The sequence below is a fragment of the Acomys russatus genome, chromosome 14, assembly GCF_903995435.1.
Source record: "Acomys russatus chromosome 14, mAcoRus1.1, whole genome shotgun sequence".
NCBI lineage: Eukaryota > Metazoa > Chordata > Mammalia > Rodentia > Muridae > Acomys > Acomys russatus.
In genome coordinates this window covers 36,285,118-36,302,573 of record NC_067150.1, presented here as the reverse complement: position 1 = coordinate 36,302,573, position 17,456 = coordinate 36,285,118, and the positions used below count along the sequence as shown (strand labels likewise).

Sequence of the window (17,456 nt, the reverse complement as noted above, 5' to 3'; positions counted from 1 at the left end):
ATTTATTTAAGTATACAGTGTTTTTGCCTACACTACATGTACATTTGCAGGCCAGAAGAGGGCACCAGATCTCATTATAGATGGTGGTGAGCCACCATGTGGTTCCTGGGAATTGAACTCAGGACCTTTGTAGACCAGGCTGGCCTTGAACTCACAGCGATCCGCCTGCCTCTGCCTTCCGAGTGCTGGGATTAATGGCGTGCGCCACCATGCCTGGCTTCTTGTGGAGTCTTAAGGAACCTTATTATATCAGGGATTAGGAAAGGACTGCATGTACCAGCTGTCAAGAACAATGGCTAAACAGCGCATGCTGTAGGAATTCAGATACTGTTATAAGTGCCTGAGGCTGGAGAGAGGGTTCCACAATTAAAAGGGCTTGCTGCTATCTCAGGGCACCCGGGACCCTCTTTTAGCCTTTGTGGATATACATGGCACACGCGCACACACACATACATACACACACACACATAAACAAAAATACAACTTTTTTAAAAGTTAAAACCAGGTGTGGTGGTGCACACATTTAATCCCAACACTTGGAGGGAAGAGGTGGGTAGACCTGTGAGTTCGAAGCCAGCCTGGTCTACACAGAGAGTTCTAGGCCAACCAGAGTTACATGAGACCCTGTCTCAATAAAAGAAAATCATAACAAGACCCACTTCATTGCCTGCTTTTTGTTTGTTTGTTTGTTTGTTTGTTTCATTTTGTTTTTTGAGACAGGTTTCTCTGTATAGCCTTGGCTGTCCTGGACTCACTTTGTAGACCCGGCTGGCCTCAAACTCACAGCAATCCACCTGCCTCTGCCTCCCAGGTGCTGGGATTAAAGGCGTATGCCACCACGCCCAGCTGAAGTCCATTTGTCTGATGAGGTAGCTCAGGCTTCAGAAGCATAAGGGGTTTTGTGAGGTTGCAGCCCACAGAGAGGGGACACAACTCCAGAGAGGGAGGCCTTGGAGGACTTGCTTGCTCAGCCAGGCTATTGTCCAGGGTCGGTGCCTCTGCAGCTCTGGCCAGGCTTGAGGGCACTGACCCCTGGCTTCGTGGACAGGAGCGGGAGATGGAGCTCCGGAGGCAGGCCCTGGAGGAGGAACGGCGCAGGCGGGAGCAAGTGGAGAGGCGGCTGCAGAGTGAGAGTGCCCGGAGGCAGCAGCTAGTGGAGAAGGAAGTCAAGCTTCGCGAGAAACAGTTCTCCCAGGTAAGTGGGTGGGAGATCAGGCAGCGGCTGGCTGAAGGAATGAACCAGGCCCCTCTGCTGGGCTATCAAGCTTCTCCTCCAGGAAACATTGCTGGGGACTGAGCACAGACAGAACTCTACCTGGGACTCCTTGGCTGCAAAAAACAGGCCCACAGGGTTTGTTGGGGTCGTGGTGGTGGTGGTGGTGTGTGTGTGGTGTGTGTGTGTTGGGGTGGGTGGGATGGATTTGAAGCTGTGGCAGGCCACCTATATATCTTGGGAGTCAGGTAAGAGTCTGAAGAAAAACACCTCTAGACAAACACTATAGAATATATGGAGAGAGAGAGACACACACACACAGTGAAACCCTGTCTCAAAAACAAAACAAAACAATTAAAAAGAGCCAGGCGTGGTGGCCCGCACCTTTAATCCCAGTACTTGAGAGGCAGAGGCAGGTGGATCACATTGAGTTCGTGGCCAGCCTGGTCAACAAAGGGAGTTCAGGACAGCCAAGGCTACACAGAGAAACCCTGTCTCAATAAGGAAAGAAACCACCAGTAGAGCTGGAGAAATGGCTCAGTTGTTAGGTGCATTTACTAGTCTCGCAGAGGAGCCAGCTTTAGTTCTTAGCAAACGACACAGTGGCTCACTACCAGCTGTAAGTCTAGTTGTAGGGGATCCTACTGCCCCCTTCTGGCCTTTGTGGGCATGCACTGTGTGAATCACCTATACACAGCAGGTGTATATACAAAAAATTAAAGCAAATTAAGGAAGGAAAAGAAAAACCCATCAGGAGCTCCAGAGGTCTGATCTTTATCAGAAGCCTCAGTCCGTTTCTATTTCCATCCCCTGAGCCCCTCAAGACTCTCTTCTCCAGCCTCCATCTTTGAGGCTAGACCCTGGTAGGAGAGGGAGCAGCGGGGCCAAGCCATTTTGTGTTTAAGTAATCTGTGACATTGTAAGGTTAGTTGACATTTCAGAGTTGCTCTAGAAAAGCAAGAGTAGAAAAATATTCCAGTTAGTGGACAGTTCTCCTTAGTAACGGAGACAGGGCAGACCTCAGTGTTTGTCTAATTTGTAGTCTTTGTGTTAAGTATAAGTAAATTAGAAGAATATAACCCAAACAGAGTCGCTGAGCAGATCTCTGTCTTACTCATTTATTTATCTTTTTTTTAAAAATTTTTTTTAAAGATTTACTGATTTATTGTTATGTATACAATGTTCTACCTGCATGTACACCTGCAGGCCAGAAGAGGGCATCAGATCACATTACAGATGGTTGTGAGCCACCATGTGGTTGCTGGGATCTGAACTCAGGACCTTTGGAAGAGCAGGTGGTGCTCTTAACCTCTGAGCCATCTCTCCAACCCCATTTATTTATCTTTTAAAAAGAGAGGTTCCTGGCTGGAGAGAAGGCTCAAAGGTTAAGAGCACTGTCTGCTCTCCCAGAGGTCCTGAGTTCAATTCCCAGCAACCACATGGTGGCTCACAGCCATCTATACTGGCATCTGGTGCCCTCTTCTAGTGTACAGGTGTACATGCAAGCAGAACACTGTATACATAATAATAAATATATCATTTAGAGAGAGAGAGAGAGATGAGATGGCGCATATCTGTAATCCCAGCACTCAGGAGCCAGAGGCTGGTGGATCTCCGTGGATCTACAAAGCAAGCCCAGGACAGCCAGGGCTACACGGATAAACCCTGTCTTGAAAAACAAACAAACAAACAAAAGGGGAGGTTCCCCTACCTCTCTTACCTCTTTTAATTATATTATGTATTTAGTGTATGTTTGTGGGGAGTGAACAACTTGTGAGATTGTCTCCTACCACGTGGGTCCCAGGAATCAAACTCGGGACACCCGGCTTGGCAGCAGGCTCCTGTACCCACTGGGCCATCTTGCCAGCTCTGTCTTTTGATCGTGAGGATAGAACCCAGGGCCTTGAGACTGTGGGGGAAGGTGCTCATCTGCCAAAATGTATCCCACCCCTAGAGGGCAGACCTCCCACCCGCCGTGTTTTTTCCAGGACATGCTCACATCTGGCCTCTTGTTCATTCTGTCAGGAGGGAGAGGAGGGGCAAGAGGACAGCAATGGCTGCACATCTTGGTCATATGTGAGAGAACAGAGGCAAGGAGCTGATCAGTGTCTTGCCCGGGCTTAGATAAGTCCGCACAGGCATGCTAGGTCTCCACTGTGGTCCCAGGTGCTGTGAAGCCCGCGACACCTGCAGGAGTCAAGAGGGCTTGGTGTGAGGTTGTGTCAGGGTTAGGACTGAGGCAGCGGAACAAGAACAAGGGAATGAGGGAAAAAACAGAAATAACTGCTGCCTGCGCCCCTTCTCCCCAGGCGCGACCTCTGACCCGCTATCTGCCCAACCGGAAGGAGGACTTTGACTTGAAGACCCACATAGAGTCATCAGGCCACGGGGTGGACACCTGCCTGCATGTGGTGCTTAGCAGCAAGGTACCACACCGGCGCGGCTTGGGGATAGGGGTGTGGGGTGGCGCTCATAGTTGGAAGCACCTCATGGGGGTGGGGGGCGCCTTGGAATGTGGCCCCAGTGTGTCCCAACATCGGCAGGACTGTCCCAGCACCTTGTGTGCTGCCTGGGGGATGACACACAGTAAAGGAGCAGTTTGGAGAGACAGCCTCAGGCACTCCATATTTGGCTACGTCCTCACTGTTGTTCCCCATCAGGTCTGCCGTGGGTACTTGATCAAGATGGGCGGCAAGATTAAATCGTGGAAGAAGCGCTGGTTTGTCTTTGATCGGCTGAAGCGCACCCTTTCCTATTATGTGGGTGAGTTCCCTTGGGCCAGTCAGGGCAGGGACCGCCTGGGCTCCAACAACTGAGTTAGCCTGTCTGCTAGAGGTAGGCCAGGTTTCCAAGTAGAGGGCCAGAAGCTCTGATGGGCTTTGGCTTCCCGCCTCTGAAAATGTAGAGTGTACCTGGGTCACATTCGTTCATTCATTCGTTCTGCCATTTACTCATTCGCTCTGTAGTGTTGCTGAGCATCCGATAAACTCCAGTTCCTGTTTTAGGCTCTGGTGACAGCCAAGTGGCCATGCTTTCTCCCTTGGCACAGACAGTCAGGAAGGGAGCTACTAAGCAGAGAGTTAAAAGTAAATGGAATGCTTGAGTTTGCTGACAGGGTGCAATATCTGGACTGCGAACTGCCCCTTGGTCTCCCTCAGAGACTTCGAGGTAATCGCTTAGACAGTTTCAAGGACTCTTGGGACAGTCCAGGGACCAGGGTCATATTTGCCCTGCTCTCTCTCTTCCTCACCCAGTCTCTGGCCTGGACTCCCATCCACGGAACACCTTTGGGCTTTCCTGCTTGGAGCATGAGGAGCCGTGTGGCCTTCCAGTCAGCAAAGGCTAGACTGAGCAATGATCAGCAGTCCTGTGCACAACGTCGCTGTGCATCGCGGGCCGGTTGGCTTTGCTTTACAGTACTTCTTTCTGGGACATTGCTGGCCATATTGGCCGAGATGAGAGAGCTTTGAGGGGCTTCTCCTTGACCTTAAGTGCCTCAGTTGGGAAGTAACATGTACCCCAGTGTCTACCAGTTACTCAGCCCCGCCACCTGCAAAGCCGGGGGAAGAACTCCTACCAAGAGCCAGGAAAAGGGAATGCCCAGACCCAGTGGCTCGCTTGCTCCTCTTTTTTTTTTTTTTTAAGACAGGGTTTTGTGTGTGTGTGTGTGTGTAGCCTTGGCTGTCCTGGACTTGCTTTGTAGAGCAGGCTGGCCTTGAACTCACAGCGATCTGCCTCCCGAGTGCTGGGATTAAAGGTGTGCGCCACCACCACCCAGCATCCCTTGCCCCTCTTAATTTTTACCCACTTGAGAAGCCTTCCCCAATCACTGTGAGTCCTGCATGTGGAAAGGCAGAGGACTGGCTGGAGCTAGGCTGGGACTGTAAAAGGACCTTGTCAGCTGGGAAGTAGAGCTCCACTTCAGACACGTTTAGGCTGAGGTGCATCCAGCTATGTCCAGGAGAAAGGTTAGGCTGTGAGGCCTTTGAGGAATAGTCAGAGCCAATTCAGGTCCTGTTCATCAAGCACTTGAGGAATTTATGCCAAAAGCTCTATATTTACACCTACTTTTACATAAGGAAAATGGGGCTCAGAAAGCCTCTGCCCAAGGCCTCAAAGTTCCAGCAAGGATGAGGCGGAGTATAGGGGAGATGCAGGGAGAGGCCAGCAGAGGCAGAAGGGCAGGAAGCAGGAAGCTGGCTCTGACTTCGTGCCAGGTGCTGTGCTGGCACTTGGCAAATGGGATCTCGCTTCATGGCCGTGAAACAAAAGGAGACCACGTTTAGGTGGACAGCGGAAACAGAAAAGGAAGCCGGCCAAGGGAACAGACATTTATAAGCCCGAGGTGTCACCAGCAGTGATAGATATTGCCCAAAGGCCAAGAATGATGTGGCCCAAAGGCCATTTGACTCCGGGACTGAGATCTGTAGAGAGAAGATTTTCCACCACGCAAGGAGGCAGAAGCCAGATTGCACAAGACCAAGGACAGGTGGGCGGGACAGTGTGGGCAGGAACCTGTTACTATTTCCAGGGATAGAGGAAGGGGGGTGGGGCACGACCAGACTGGAGAGTGGCCAGGTTTCTAATGTCAGAGGAGGAACCGCTGAGATGGGTGTGGGGCTACACCAGGACCTGGGTGTGGCTTGCCTACTGGCCCAGCACCCTCCTCCTTCCTACAGGAAATCACTTCAGAGGTTAATCTGGGTAAACCCTTCAGGGGTTCCACCTTCCTGGAGTGATTCCTACCCTCCTCTGCACTCCAGCAGCCATCTTTGTCTGTTGTGTGACATCAGCCCAGAGCGTTATGCAGTAGTGACAGATGCCGAGTTCTGTGCCAGACTCAGCTGGACTCTGCATGTGCTCTCGCCTTTCACACTCTTAACACCCTCGGATGTGGTAGGGTACTCCTGAGCTCTGAGCCACGCTGGCCAAGTGACTAGGCTGTGTGCCTGAATCTTCTCACCATGTGGTAGCTTCCTAGCAGATTTGTGATTTCTTTCTAGACACCTAGGATTCGGTCACTCTGCAGTGACTGAGCACCTCCTCTGTGCCTGGCACGTAGCCATCCCTGGCGGAGGAAGATACAGGTGTTGGTAACAAAAGCTCAGATTCAGCGTTATGGGTTCCGTGCTGAGGATTCATGTTGTAGCGGTCCACGGCGGGTCTCGAGGGTTGCTTAGGCATTTGTCACGCATACGGATGGGAGGAGATGGTGCTAGAATGTGAAGAGGGTGGCTGCTAAGGGCACAGTGAGAAGCTCAACTGACTCCACAGAGCTCCGTGTGTGGAGGAGGTTGTGAGACAAACTGAAGGGATGTGTTGGCACCAGTCTATGCCAAGACACAGGCAGCTGGTTCTCTCAGAAAGGAACCGTGCACTGGAAAACTGAAGCTCTCAAAGCTCCTCCCTCAGCATCACGGCAGATGAGAGGCAGGACTGGGAACTGGGCCTGAAATAACCTGGGATGTGGGGAGGGGACCACGGGAAGAGCTTAGTAATAGCTGCCACTTCCGAGTTTAGTGATTGGCGTCACCCTCTCCGTGGACTCAGGCTGGTGGCTGGGGGTGTCATTTGTACCATCTGGTTGGTGTTTGTCATCACCTCCCTTTCTTCCATACCAAGTGGTCACCAGTGCTGTGACAGTTCACCCTCCTCCCTGCAGCCACCCAGACCTTGAATGCTGAATGCTGCATGTACCCTACACGGCACTCACAGTGAGTGAACTGAATGCCTTGAGTCGCCCACCCACTGGGGCTCAGCGTGTGTCAGTCCACCGTAGCTTCCTCTTCCTCTGCTTGGAGAATCAAGCCTACAGCTTTGTGCTTTCGAGGCAAATGCTCTGCCACTGAGCTGTGTGCATCCCTAGCTCCGTGGCTGCTTCATTCTGTTGTTTGCTTTTTGTTTTCCTTGTTTGAGACACACTCCCACATAGCCCAGGTTTGGCCTTGAATTTGTTATGTTGTTAATGATAACCCTTAAATTCCTGATCTTCTGGCTTCTACCTCCCAAATTCTGAGATTACAGGTGTGAAGCACATTGCCTGTCCTTTTTTTTTTTTTTTTAAGTAAAAAATAATTTTAAGGTACACATATAGGCATGTGTGCGGGTATGTGTGAGTATATGCACACATGTGCAGGTGCCTGCGGAGGCCAGAGACCTTGGCATTATAGGTGGTTTGTGAGCTGTCTGAGGTGGGTGCTCTTCATCGCTGAGCCATCCATCTCCCCACCCCCACTCACCATGCCAGGGTTGTGTGACTGTAGGTTTGTACCCAGGGCTCTGCGTGTGCTGGGCAGGCATGCTTCCAACTGAGCTGAACCCCTCCAGCCTTCCATCTTTCCTTTAATACCATGAGATAAATGTCTATGTGGTTCAAAAATCAAAACGTGGTAAAGTTTACTGTGAGAACTGTGTTTCCTCCAAGTATGGGTAATGCGAGCGCTTCTGTCTTTTCTTTTTGTGAGACACTCATGTCGCCCACGTTGGCCTGAAACTCCCTTTGCAGTCAGAGCTGGCCTTGAACTCCTTACCCTCCTGCCTGTGTTCCTCAGATGCTGGGTTATAGGTGAGCACATATTCAGATGAACAGCGTTCTTGTTTGTTTTCGAGACAGGGTTTCTCTGTGTAGCCTTGGCTGTCCTGGACTCACTTTGTAGACCAGGCTGGCATTGAACTCACATCGATCCACCTGCCTCTGCCTCCCGAGTACTGGGATTGCAGGTTTGCGCTACCATGCCCGGCTGAACAGCGTTCTTATTCCTGATAGCAGCTGATATATTCTCATTTGCCTCATAAGGTGTGTTTCAGATACATGTACAAGTGTATACTTACACTTGGTGCATTTTATAGATTTATTCCCACACCTGTATCAGGTGTTTCTTGGGGCTGCAGAGATGGCTTAGCGGGGAAGAGCTCAATCTGAGTGCAAATCCTTGTACTCTGTGCCCCATGCATAGCTGTCACCCCAGCACTGTGACAGATCGAGACAGAGGTTTGCTGGGGTTCGCTGGCTGCCAGCCCAGCTCCGGCTTTATTGAGAGACCTTGTCTCAAGGGAATATGGTAGAAAATGACATCGTCCTCTGGCCTCTTAAGTGCACACTCTCACACATACGCATACACACCACACACATGCGTTGTATGGAGATATAGAACACATGGTATGTTCTAACTTTTTGTGACCGTTGTAAGTCTGTTATATAATTCAGATAAATTAACTTTGTGCTGTTGGCTTGTTTATTGACACAGAGTCTCAATTATGTAGCTCTGTCTGGCCTAGAACTTACCAGGTCGACCAGGCTGGCTTCAAACTCAAGAGTTCCACCTGCCTCTGCCTCCTGAGCACTGAGATCAAAGCCTTTCTTCTAAGTTATTATTTGTATTTATGTTAAAAATGTAATTGTAATTATTTTATGTATAAGTATTACTTCATTTAGCCTGATCTGGAGCTCAAAACCATCCTGCCTCAGCAAATTACTCAGAGCTCAGGTGCCCTGTTTTTGATTGATGTGGTCCAGTTGTCCATAACAGTTTCACCCCTGTCGCTACCACCTGTCATATCCTTAACGTATCTTGCCAGTTGTGTAATTTTGTCTTATGGCAGATCGCATCCCGACAGAGCTCTGATTGGCATTATCCTGGTCTTTAGACTTCCCTCTTAGACTCCGTCTTGCAGTCTTAGAGGCCAGGACTGTAACCCATGTCCCAGGTGAAGAAGCGACCCCTGCTCTGTCCCACTCAGCCCAGCCCTGCTTCCTTTGCAGACAAACACGAGACGAAGCTGAAAGGGGTCATCTACTTCCAGGCCATCGAGGAAGTGTACTATGACCACCTGCGCAGCGCAGCCAAGGTGAGGCAGCGAGGTCCCAGAGCGTGGCTGCAGGGACGGCCACCAGGGACGAGTGTCACAGTGGGGCTCGGCTGAGGTGCCCCTTCACTCTCTCTTCACCAGTTTTCTCTCCCTTTCTTCCTCTCTTGCTCCCAGAAAAGATTTTTCCACTTGACTATGGTGACTGAGGTACCCCCAACCCCACATGCCAGTAACCAGAACTGCTCTTATTAACAGCTCCTCTGCCCTATGGCCCCTGACCCCTGACCCCTGCCTCCTCCATCCCTGTAACTTGCTCCAGGCCAGAGAGAGGAGGAAGCAAGGAGCTCCTGTGGGTTGAAGCTCACTTGTTGCCTTCCTTCCTGGCCAGGACAGCTGGTGTAACCCTGGGGACACAGTACAGACAGGGGAGCTGAAGGGGCAGGTGGGGAAAGGGCGGCCACTAGATTGGAGACTTGATAAAGAGGCTGAGCCAGGCAGCCAGCCTTATGTAAGTCACCTGTCTTGCCAGCCCTCAGAACCCCTCACCCCACAACCCTGCCACCTGCCCCTCTGGGGTCTGGACCAGCATCCTACTTACTACCTTTTCCTTCCTCTTTTTGGCTTAGAGGAGACTCTGACTCTCACTGGGACACCCCTTGTGACAGATTCTCTTGTATGCCGCTATTGTGGTTGCAAGGGTTATAAGCCTAGTACTGTTTAATCCCAGCACTCGGGAGGCAGAGACAGGCCTCCTGGTCTGTGAGTTCAAGGCCAGCCTGGTCTACAAAGCGAGTCCAGGACAGCCAAGGCTACACAGAGAAACCCTGTCTAGAAACCCCCCCCACCCCCAAAAAAAAGAGCCTAGTTCTGCCATGTGTTAGAATACAACCTGTGGTCCCTTGGGGGTGGGGCTTTGGCCTATTGGAGACTCGGCCTTACAATCAGGCCTTCCTGGGGATGTGGAAGAGAAAAGCAAATTAGGCAAGTAGACAGAATGTTCTAGGCATGGAGTCTCACCTTAGCACTAACTGTCTTGCCTTGCAGAGTCCGAATCCGGCCCTCACCTTCTGCGTGAAGACCCATGACCGGCTGTACTACATGGTGGCCCCATCTGCAGAGGCCATGCGCATCTGGATGGATGTCATTGTCACGGGAGCTGAGGGCTACACTCAGTTCATGAACTAACTGCCGTGCCCCTCCTGGGTCCCCAGGTCAGCCCCAGGACCCCGTTGCCCTGCCACTGGGCGCTCTGCTTATCCTTGGAGACAGTGGCACACGGGGCACTGGGCCACAAAGAGTCAGGCTGTAGTAGAATACCCCGGGGTTTTCGTGCAAGAAGACAAATTGTTCTGTAAGGAGTTTGGTGCTTGAGAATGGGGCCCCGGCCCCTGCAGAGCCAGCAGAGAGGTAAGGAAAAGGGAGAGATGCCTGTTGCTTCCTGGAAGCCCAGAAGTGCAGGGTTCCCTCCTGGGTGTGGCAGGCTAAAGAGGTGTTGCAGAGAGCTGGCCTCTCAGCCCTGCCCTGGCATCTGCTCACCCCAGTTTTTTCTCTTTATAAAAGACAAATTATGGTACCAGAATCTGCCAAAGATCCCCTTTTCATCTCACCCTTCTTCAGGGGCCTGGGGGTTACTGAGCAGAGCCATGTGTGGAGCTGGGGAGCAGCTCAGGCCTGCACTTCCCCTTCCTGTTGTTTCCCCATCCTCCCGCCTCCATACTTTCCACTACTTTGCTCAAGGACCAGAGACCTCAAGTGTCATCCTTGAGGTCCAGCCCCCACCATCGTGCTGCAAATCCATCATCGTAGTTACTATGGTGACTGCTTCATCACCATGGTTACACACTAATTGCCATGGCCACTCTGTGGCTCTGCCCACAGCTTCACTGTGGGCCACACGAGGGTACGTGCCATCATCTCTCCAACCCAGGCCTGGGAGCACGTCACATGGTGGGAGGAGACCGAACACCTCCCCGCTGCCGTGTCTCTCCAGTCCCCCCCAGTCCAGCCCTCTCTCTTCCACTGTGCCTTGCTTAGAGCCAGAAGGGAAGATGTCCGGGGAATCCAAGACCAGAGGAACAGCAGCACTGAGGGGAGAGGAAGCTAAGAGGGTTGTCTTCCCGTTCTGACAGGACTAGTTCCTAACAAAGGAGAGTAGCTCAGGGCACCCAGAAAGAAGCCTGAGTCATCGTCAGTGGGGTGGGAAGAAGCAGAGGCCCTGAGCTCTGGTACCCTCCCCTCCCTTCAGTTTCCCAAGGGTGATGGGAAAGGAGAGCCGAGGATCAAGTCTCCAGCTGGCTGGCCTCAGCCTTTGCGCCTTAACACTAAGCCACCTTCCCGGCCCTCCCCAGCACTGGGCCTTTGGTTGCTCAGCCTGGCTGGGTGTTTTGCAGTATTTGTAAGCATTTCAGCAGAACAGTAAAAGCATTTTGACTATGTACGCGTGTGTACGTGCAGGTTGTATGTGGAACCCAGTGGGGGGTACTTCAGACATCAGGATTCAGTTTTCCCAAGTGTAGACTCTCTCCCCTAGTACAGGTTCCAGGAAGGAATCCAGCCCCAGTCTCGACCTCCTGAATCAGGTCTTGTCTCCACATATTCCAAGCAGGACAGCCGGGGTGGGGGCCGAGTGGGAAAAGGGAGAGGTGGAGCCAGAGGAGGCAGCATGGCAGCAGGCAATGAGGCCTTGTGGTTACTGTAGCAGAAGGCTGAGAAGAAGGCCAGCCACTAGGCAGTGGGGTCCCAGGGAAGCTAACTGGGTCCCTGAAGTCAGCCGGTCACCATAGCGGTCCAGGATCATCAGGGCCAGTCCATTGGTCCAGCCAAATCCTTCCTGGAGAGAAGCCAGGATGCTGGGGCCAGCCTTCAGAGGCCCCCAAGCCCTGTTTTGGGGATCCCAGCTTCCCAGGGTTTTGGATTTTGCTGTTCAGAATCTCACCCATAGGCCCACCTCCTGGGCATCTCAGGCCTAGGGGGGATGTTTATGTTGTGGGGGGCAGCAGATCCCAGGAGCTGCCTGTAACTGTCGGTCAGCTCACCCTACTTGCTCACCTGAACTTCATACTCCCCTCCTCCACCTGGATGTCCACCGTTGGTGATGTCATACTAGGGACAAACGCATGGGTTAATAGGCGGGTACTGTCCCTACGCTCACCACCCTAACTATAGGGCAATAGCCACTGAAGGAACAGAAGAATGTACCAGGCTGCTGCTCAGACCCCTGCAGTGTCCAAGAATGGCCACTAGGGGGCCGCATCATACTGGCTTGTGCCGTCTCAGGCCTGGCAAAGCCTCACGCATGCCTGGTACTTCCAACCACAGAATGAGACAGGCCAGCCAGCTCACCTTCTCATACATGGCTGACTTTTCGGAGTAGACTTTGAAGTTGGTTTTGATCCAGTTCTGGGCCAGCTGGAAAGCTACCTCCTGAGTCCGGGGAGAAGCTGACTTGGCCAAACCTAGACCCCGCCCCACCCCAGATAATGTTTAAGTATTCAGAGACCCCATCCTGCGCAGAACCACTAGTGGCTTCAGCCTTACTCCGCCCAAGGCAGGAAGCAGGTTGAGGCCCAGATGAGCCTCTCTGAGTGCTGGGATTACAGGCATGCGCCACCACACCCTGCTCATGACCAACAGGTTCTTAATCCAGGGCCTGGAGTTGGAGTGGAGGAGAGGAGGGTGGGCCTACTAGACAAGTGCCATGGGTATATCAGCTGCCCGCTTTCCTACCTCTGATGACCAGGTCCTGCAGGGGGGCCCAGGCATTGGGGAAGTCCCACTGCTGGCCTGTGTTTCGAAGAGAGGTCGGGATCCCATGCTGGTAAGTCAAGATCTTGCTGTCCTAAAAGGTTTCAGACATTGATGTGGCTGAGGCAGGAGCCAAGGACACTGGGCTCTCTGGGAAGGCAGAGCTGCCCCTCCAGACCCTTTTTGTCCTTGTCTCACAGCTGCTCCCAGTGGCCTCAGCGAGACTTGCAGGCTAGGACAGGTGCTACCCCACGGGCAGGGAGGGTCCTGTCTCCAGGATGCCAGGCCTGCCCCCTGTCCCCTCACCTCCAAGTACTTGAGAGCCTTGTCAGCAACACTGGGGTCTGAGAAGCAGCCAGCCCAGAGTGGGGTGAGGTTGGAGGGATAAAACTCCAGGTTCTTCTTCCCCTTTTCCAAGTCGTAGTCGAACCAGGCACCCTTCTGTTCGTCCCACAGGATGGCCTCCATGGCAGCCAAGCGCTGGGCCCGTAAGTTCCTGTATTTCGTGGCCTCGGTGTCATTCCCTGTGTGGCATTGCCTTTAGTCTCACCAGGCAGAGCACTGGCCACCACCCTTGGGTCCCTGGCTTTAGGTGTCTTTACATCACCCTCTTCCATATGTGGTGCCCGCACAGGCTAAGAATTCTAGGGTCCAAGGATCATGATTCCCCAGTGCTCACTAGGATTCGTGGGTCCTTCAACTAATGGCCCTGCCCAGGCCCCGGGGACATGCTGGTCTGTCTGCCAGGCCCATGATTCTGAAGACTTGCTCTGAGGGGCTGAGGAGAGCTTTGGGCAACGAAAAGATCTCTGATGCATGCAGCAGAGTGTCTCCTCACAGGCCCTTGAGGTCTTCAAGGAACAAAAGGGGCAGCATTCCCTCAATGCTGCCTTCAGGGGGAAGGCTTACTAACTGAAGAGCCTTACCCCTGGGTCTGTGGCCAAGGCTGACACAGGAGCCCATACTGGAGGTCTCCTTTCATTGGGTGCTCACCTACTCTGGAGAAGAAGTTACTCAGCAGTTCCTCTGCCTGGCACAGGAAAGCATTCAGATCCACGGGTACCATTTTGCTGGTTCGGATGCTGCTAAGGGACTCAGGCTTTGAGCCTCCGACAAGCCAGCGTGAAGAGAAATCCCAGCCAGACTCAGCCCCAGCCTTGAGCTCAGCCCACAGCGCCTCCTGGTCCCCTGTGAGGACAGAACAGCAGCCCCCAGGGCAGAAGTGACTACAGGAGCGAGCAGCCATTGATCAGAGCTGCACATACGCAGACGCTTAGTTCGTCCTTCCTCCTGCCTCTGCTCACCTTCTGGTATGGTGTTTGCCAATTCTGCATCTTTGCTGTAGGATTCTGGCCTAGCAAAAAGAAGGGCAAAGCCTGACATCAGCAGGTGCTAAGCCCCTCTGCTCAACCAGAAAGCTAGGTCATCTTGACTCAGCCACCCTGTCACCCTGACACACACAGCACAAGGGGCCTATGACTCACAGAGTCCACATCTGATAAGCTAAGTCATACATGTGCATGCACGCACACGCACACACACACACACACACACACAAACACACAAACTCTAGCTCTAGGTCACAGAGATGTTCACATCAGACTGAGCAGACAAGGAACTGAGTGCAGGCCAGTTTCTTACCTGGGTCCTCCATAAGGAACATAGTAGCGATTCAATAAATAGCTTTGTCCTCCTGAGCTCACGGAGACGGTCCTGTTCACATCCCAGAAGCCCAGTTCCAAGGCTAGGGTCTCAATGTTCTCCCTGGGGTGGGGCAAGCAAGCAACACCTCAGCCCAGGTACATAGCCACCGCCCTTGGCACTGGGGAGTCTCTGGCCAGCATGACAATACCCACTGAAGAAAGGTGACATCCTTGGTGTGAGCCACGTATCGATCCATCATGAGGGTCAGGAGTGGGGGGTGGCTCCGCTGCAGGTAATACACACGCCCACCATTGGGGATATGTCCATAACTGCCGAGAGGGACTCTGCTTAGATACCCGCCTTGGCCCAAGAGCTAGGCCAAGGCAAGCCCAGTTGCCTGCCTAAGATTCCCTTCTTACGTCTTCACCAGATCCAGAAAGTTCTGCAGCATGCCCTTCACTGTTGAGGCCATCTCAGAGAGAAGCAGTCCTTCTATCACCCAGTAGGAGTCCCTGGGGAGGGAGCAGGGCACAGGCAAGTCACCCAGTCACCCAGTTCTCACCCTCTGCCCTGCATTCCCACGCTGGAGAGCACTGACCCTGGCTCCGCCCCTTGCCGCCGCCCCACCCCCACCCCCGCATCACTGCCAGCCTCCATGAGGCTCTAGCCTCTCAGACGTGAGCACCCACCAGTAGTAGAATTCGACAAAACGTCCTCCAGGCACAATGAAGGGGTGCTCTGAGTAGATCAGGGAGAACCTCTCCGGGTGGCTGAGGACTTCTGGTTTCATCTGCAGTCAGAAAAGAAGGCACACGGGGAGCCTAGCACCAGCCTTGAGGTCGGAGGCTGTGGGGGTGGGGGGTGGGGCGGGGAGGGCAGAGGGCCTGGCATCCCTGGCTGTGGAGGTTGCTTCTGTTGTTCCTTCTGTTTTGCTGTGTGGTCAAGGCCAGTTGCTGGGAGCCTTAGGGTCCTCACTCTCCACATGCCAGCCTCTGGGGTCCTGGCTCAACTTGATGGTATGCTGAAGCCTGGGTCACTCAGCATGGCATCAGGTAGGTGGCCACTGGCACTATCCATTGCTGTGACCCAGATGAGGCTGAGTGGATGAGGCAATGCTAGTTGAGGTCTCCCGTACTCCAACACCCCTGCGCTGCCCCTTGAAGACAAACTCAGAAGGCAGAGCACCTTCTCACAGTCCCCCTTCCAGAGTGATGAAACCCATGCCTGTCCCCAGGGGCAGTTGAGACTGGGAGCAGCGACAACTGGTGTGGGGCCCATCAGATCCTTCCTTGGTCCGTTCCTGCTAGTTCTAAGTGTGTTTGATAGGGGGGAGCGCAGCCAGCCTCAATCATTTTGAGCAAGCAGCAGAGCAGGGACCAGGTATGTACCTAGTGGACTGGTTGGCCTGGGCAGCCTTAGGGCAAACCATTAGGCAGGGACACAGGCTGGCCACTTGCAGGCAAGATGACTGTCCTTGGGAGTGAGGCTGGCATAGGGAGAGAGGTAGAGGACAGGCCGCCGGTGGCAGGACTGGCTTGGTTTGTGTGAGTGGATGCGAGGCTTTAGAAGCAGATGTTCCTTTCTGAAGTCAGAAGTACTTCTAGAAGGCTCCTACTTAGAGCTCAGGAGTGTGGGCTGTGTTCTTAGGGAATATATGTGCTCTCAGGCACTGTGGGCCCCAACAGGCATGGCTCTGTCCCATCCCAGAACAGTCAGCTGGGCCATGAAGCAGACCCAGGCCACTGCTACCTTCTTTCCCAGTTTTTTCCAGATCTGGTGTAGCTCTTCCGCCCAGACACGCAGCTTGGTATCTGAGATCTTCTGCAGGAACTGAGGCCTAGAAGAGATGGCCCCACAGAGTTCATGGAGGCAGGCCCAAGTGAGGACCCTCTCCTGCCTTCTCTCCAGAATGGTACCTGTCCTTCCAGTCCTCAGGGATCCAGGGCTGCAGCTCCTCCCCCACAGGCTGGAAGTGCCACTGGACAAACTCCTGAAGCTGCTGCCTGGGGATGCTGTGGTTGTGCGCCATGGCCAGCTTGCTGAAGCTCTGCAGCACTTCGTCTGGAGAGCAAGGGACATCAAGGGGTCAGTGGGTACGCCGAGACACTCCTGATCACAGAAGCCTATGCTGCTCCCTCGCCTGCCTGGGAGGAGGTTCAGAAGCCACGGTGGCTTTACCTGGAGATGTGGCCAGTGACATATCCACAAACTGCTTGTCGTCTTGGAAGAGCTTGGTCATCTGAACTTGGTGCAGGAGCTCCCCATGGCAATAGATCTGGCTGCAGAGACAGTTGGGGCGGCAGTGGTCAGAAGAGAGGGCTAGAGGGCTGGAGAGATGGCTCAGACAGAGGTCCTGAGTTCAATTCCCAGCAACCACATGGTGGTTCACAACCATCTATAATGAGATCTGGTGCCCTCTTCTGGCCTGCAAGTGTTACATGCAGGCAGAACATTGTATACATAATAACTAAATCTTTAAAAAAAAAAAAAAGAAAGAAAGAAAGAAAGAAAAAGAAGGAGGAGAGGAGGAGGAAGAGAAGAATTAGAATTAGAAGGGAGGGCTGGGGACAGACACTAGTTGTTGGAGGAGGAGGAGGAAGAGGATGGTGATGACAGGATATCTCTATAATACACCCCTGGCTGTCCTGGAACTCAGTATGTAGACCAGGCTGGCTTCTAGCTCACAGAGATCTACCTGCTTCTGGAGTGATGAATGAGATTAAAGCCATGCACCTCTAAGCCTTTCTGTAGAAATGCCTTAATAAATCTTTCCCAAGCCAAGTGAGGTAGAACATTCCCTTAATCCCAGCATCCCAGAGGCAGGTAGATCTCTGTGAGTTAGAGGCCAGCCTGGTCTACAGATCAGTTCCAGAACAACCAAGGCTACATAATGAGACCCTATCTCAAAAACCAAACAAACAAAAAGACTAGGTAAAGAATATCAGGCCAAGGATGTCATTAAGGGCACTTCAAATACAAGAAACAAACAAGACCACTGGCCTCATTTCCTTCAAAAGAATAAAACAAGAGTTAGAGAAATGGCTAG

General features: G+C 52.7%; 2 protein-coding genes across 14 annotated transcripts in view; one reads left to right on the top strand and one right to left on the bottom strand.

The window, feature by feature from the left end:
- Phldb1 (pleckstrin homology like domain family B member 1) overlaps window positions 1-10,913 on the top strand; it is a 52,225-nt gene extending 41,312 nt beyond the window's left edge. For 9 of the 13 annotated variants that reach the window (XM_051156306.1, XM_051156305.1, XM_051156304.1 and 6 more), the window contains 5 exons: window positions 1,049-1,195; window positions 3,523-3,639; window positions 3,874-3,976; window positions 8,976-9,061; window positions 10,067-10,913. In XM_051156306.1, coding sequence (XP_051012263.1) covers window positions 1,049-1,195; window positions 3,523-3,639; window positions 3,874-3,976; window positions 8,976-9,061; window positions 10,067-10,207 — 594 coding nt within the window. In that variant the 3' untranslated portion in view covers window positions 10,208-10,913. The remainder of the gene's footprint in view (window positions 1-1,048; window positions 1,196-3,522; window positions 3,640-3,873; window positions 3,977-8,975; window positions 9,062-10,066) is intronic. The other 4 variants (XM_051156312.1, XM_051156313.1, XM_051156314.1 and 1 more) reach the window with 1 other exon arrangement.
- A 798-nt stretch (window positions 10,914-11,711) lies between these two features.
- Window positions 11,712-16,675, bottom strand: Treh (trehalase). Its single transcript, XM_051156317.1, is given in 13 exon segments — window positions 11,712-11,852; window positions 12,071-12,124; window positions 12,365-12,477; window positions 12,749-12,860; window positions 13,073-13,290; window positions 13,760-13,954; window positions 14,071-14,120; window positions 14,408-14,530; window positions 14,623-14,739; window positions 14,830-14,922; window positions 16,160-16,247; window positions 16,327-16,471; window positions 16,589-16,675. Coding segments are annotated over 13 exon segments (1,536 nt in total).
- Window positions 16,676-17,456: the final 781 nt, after the last annotated feature.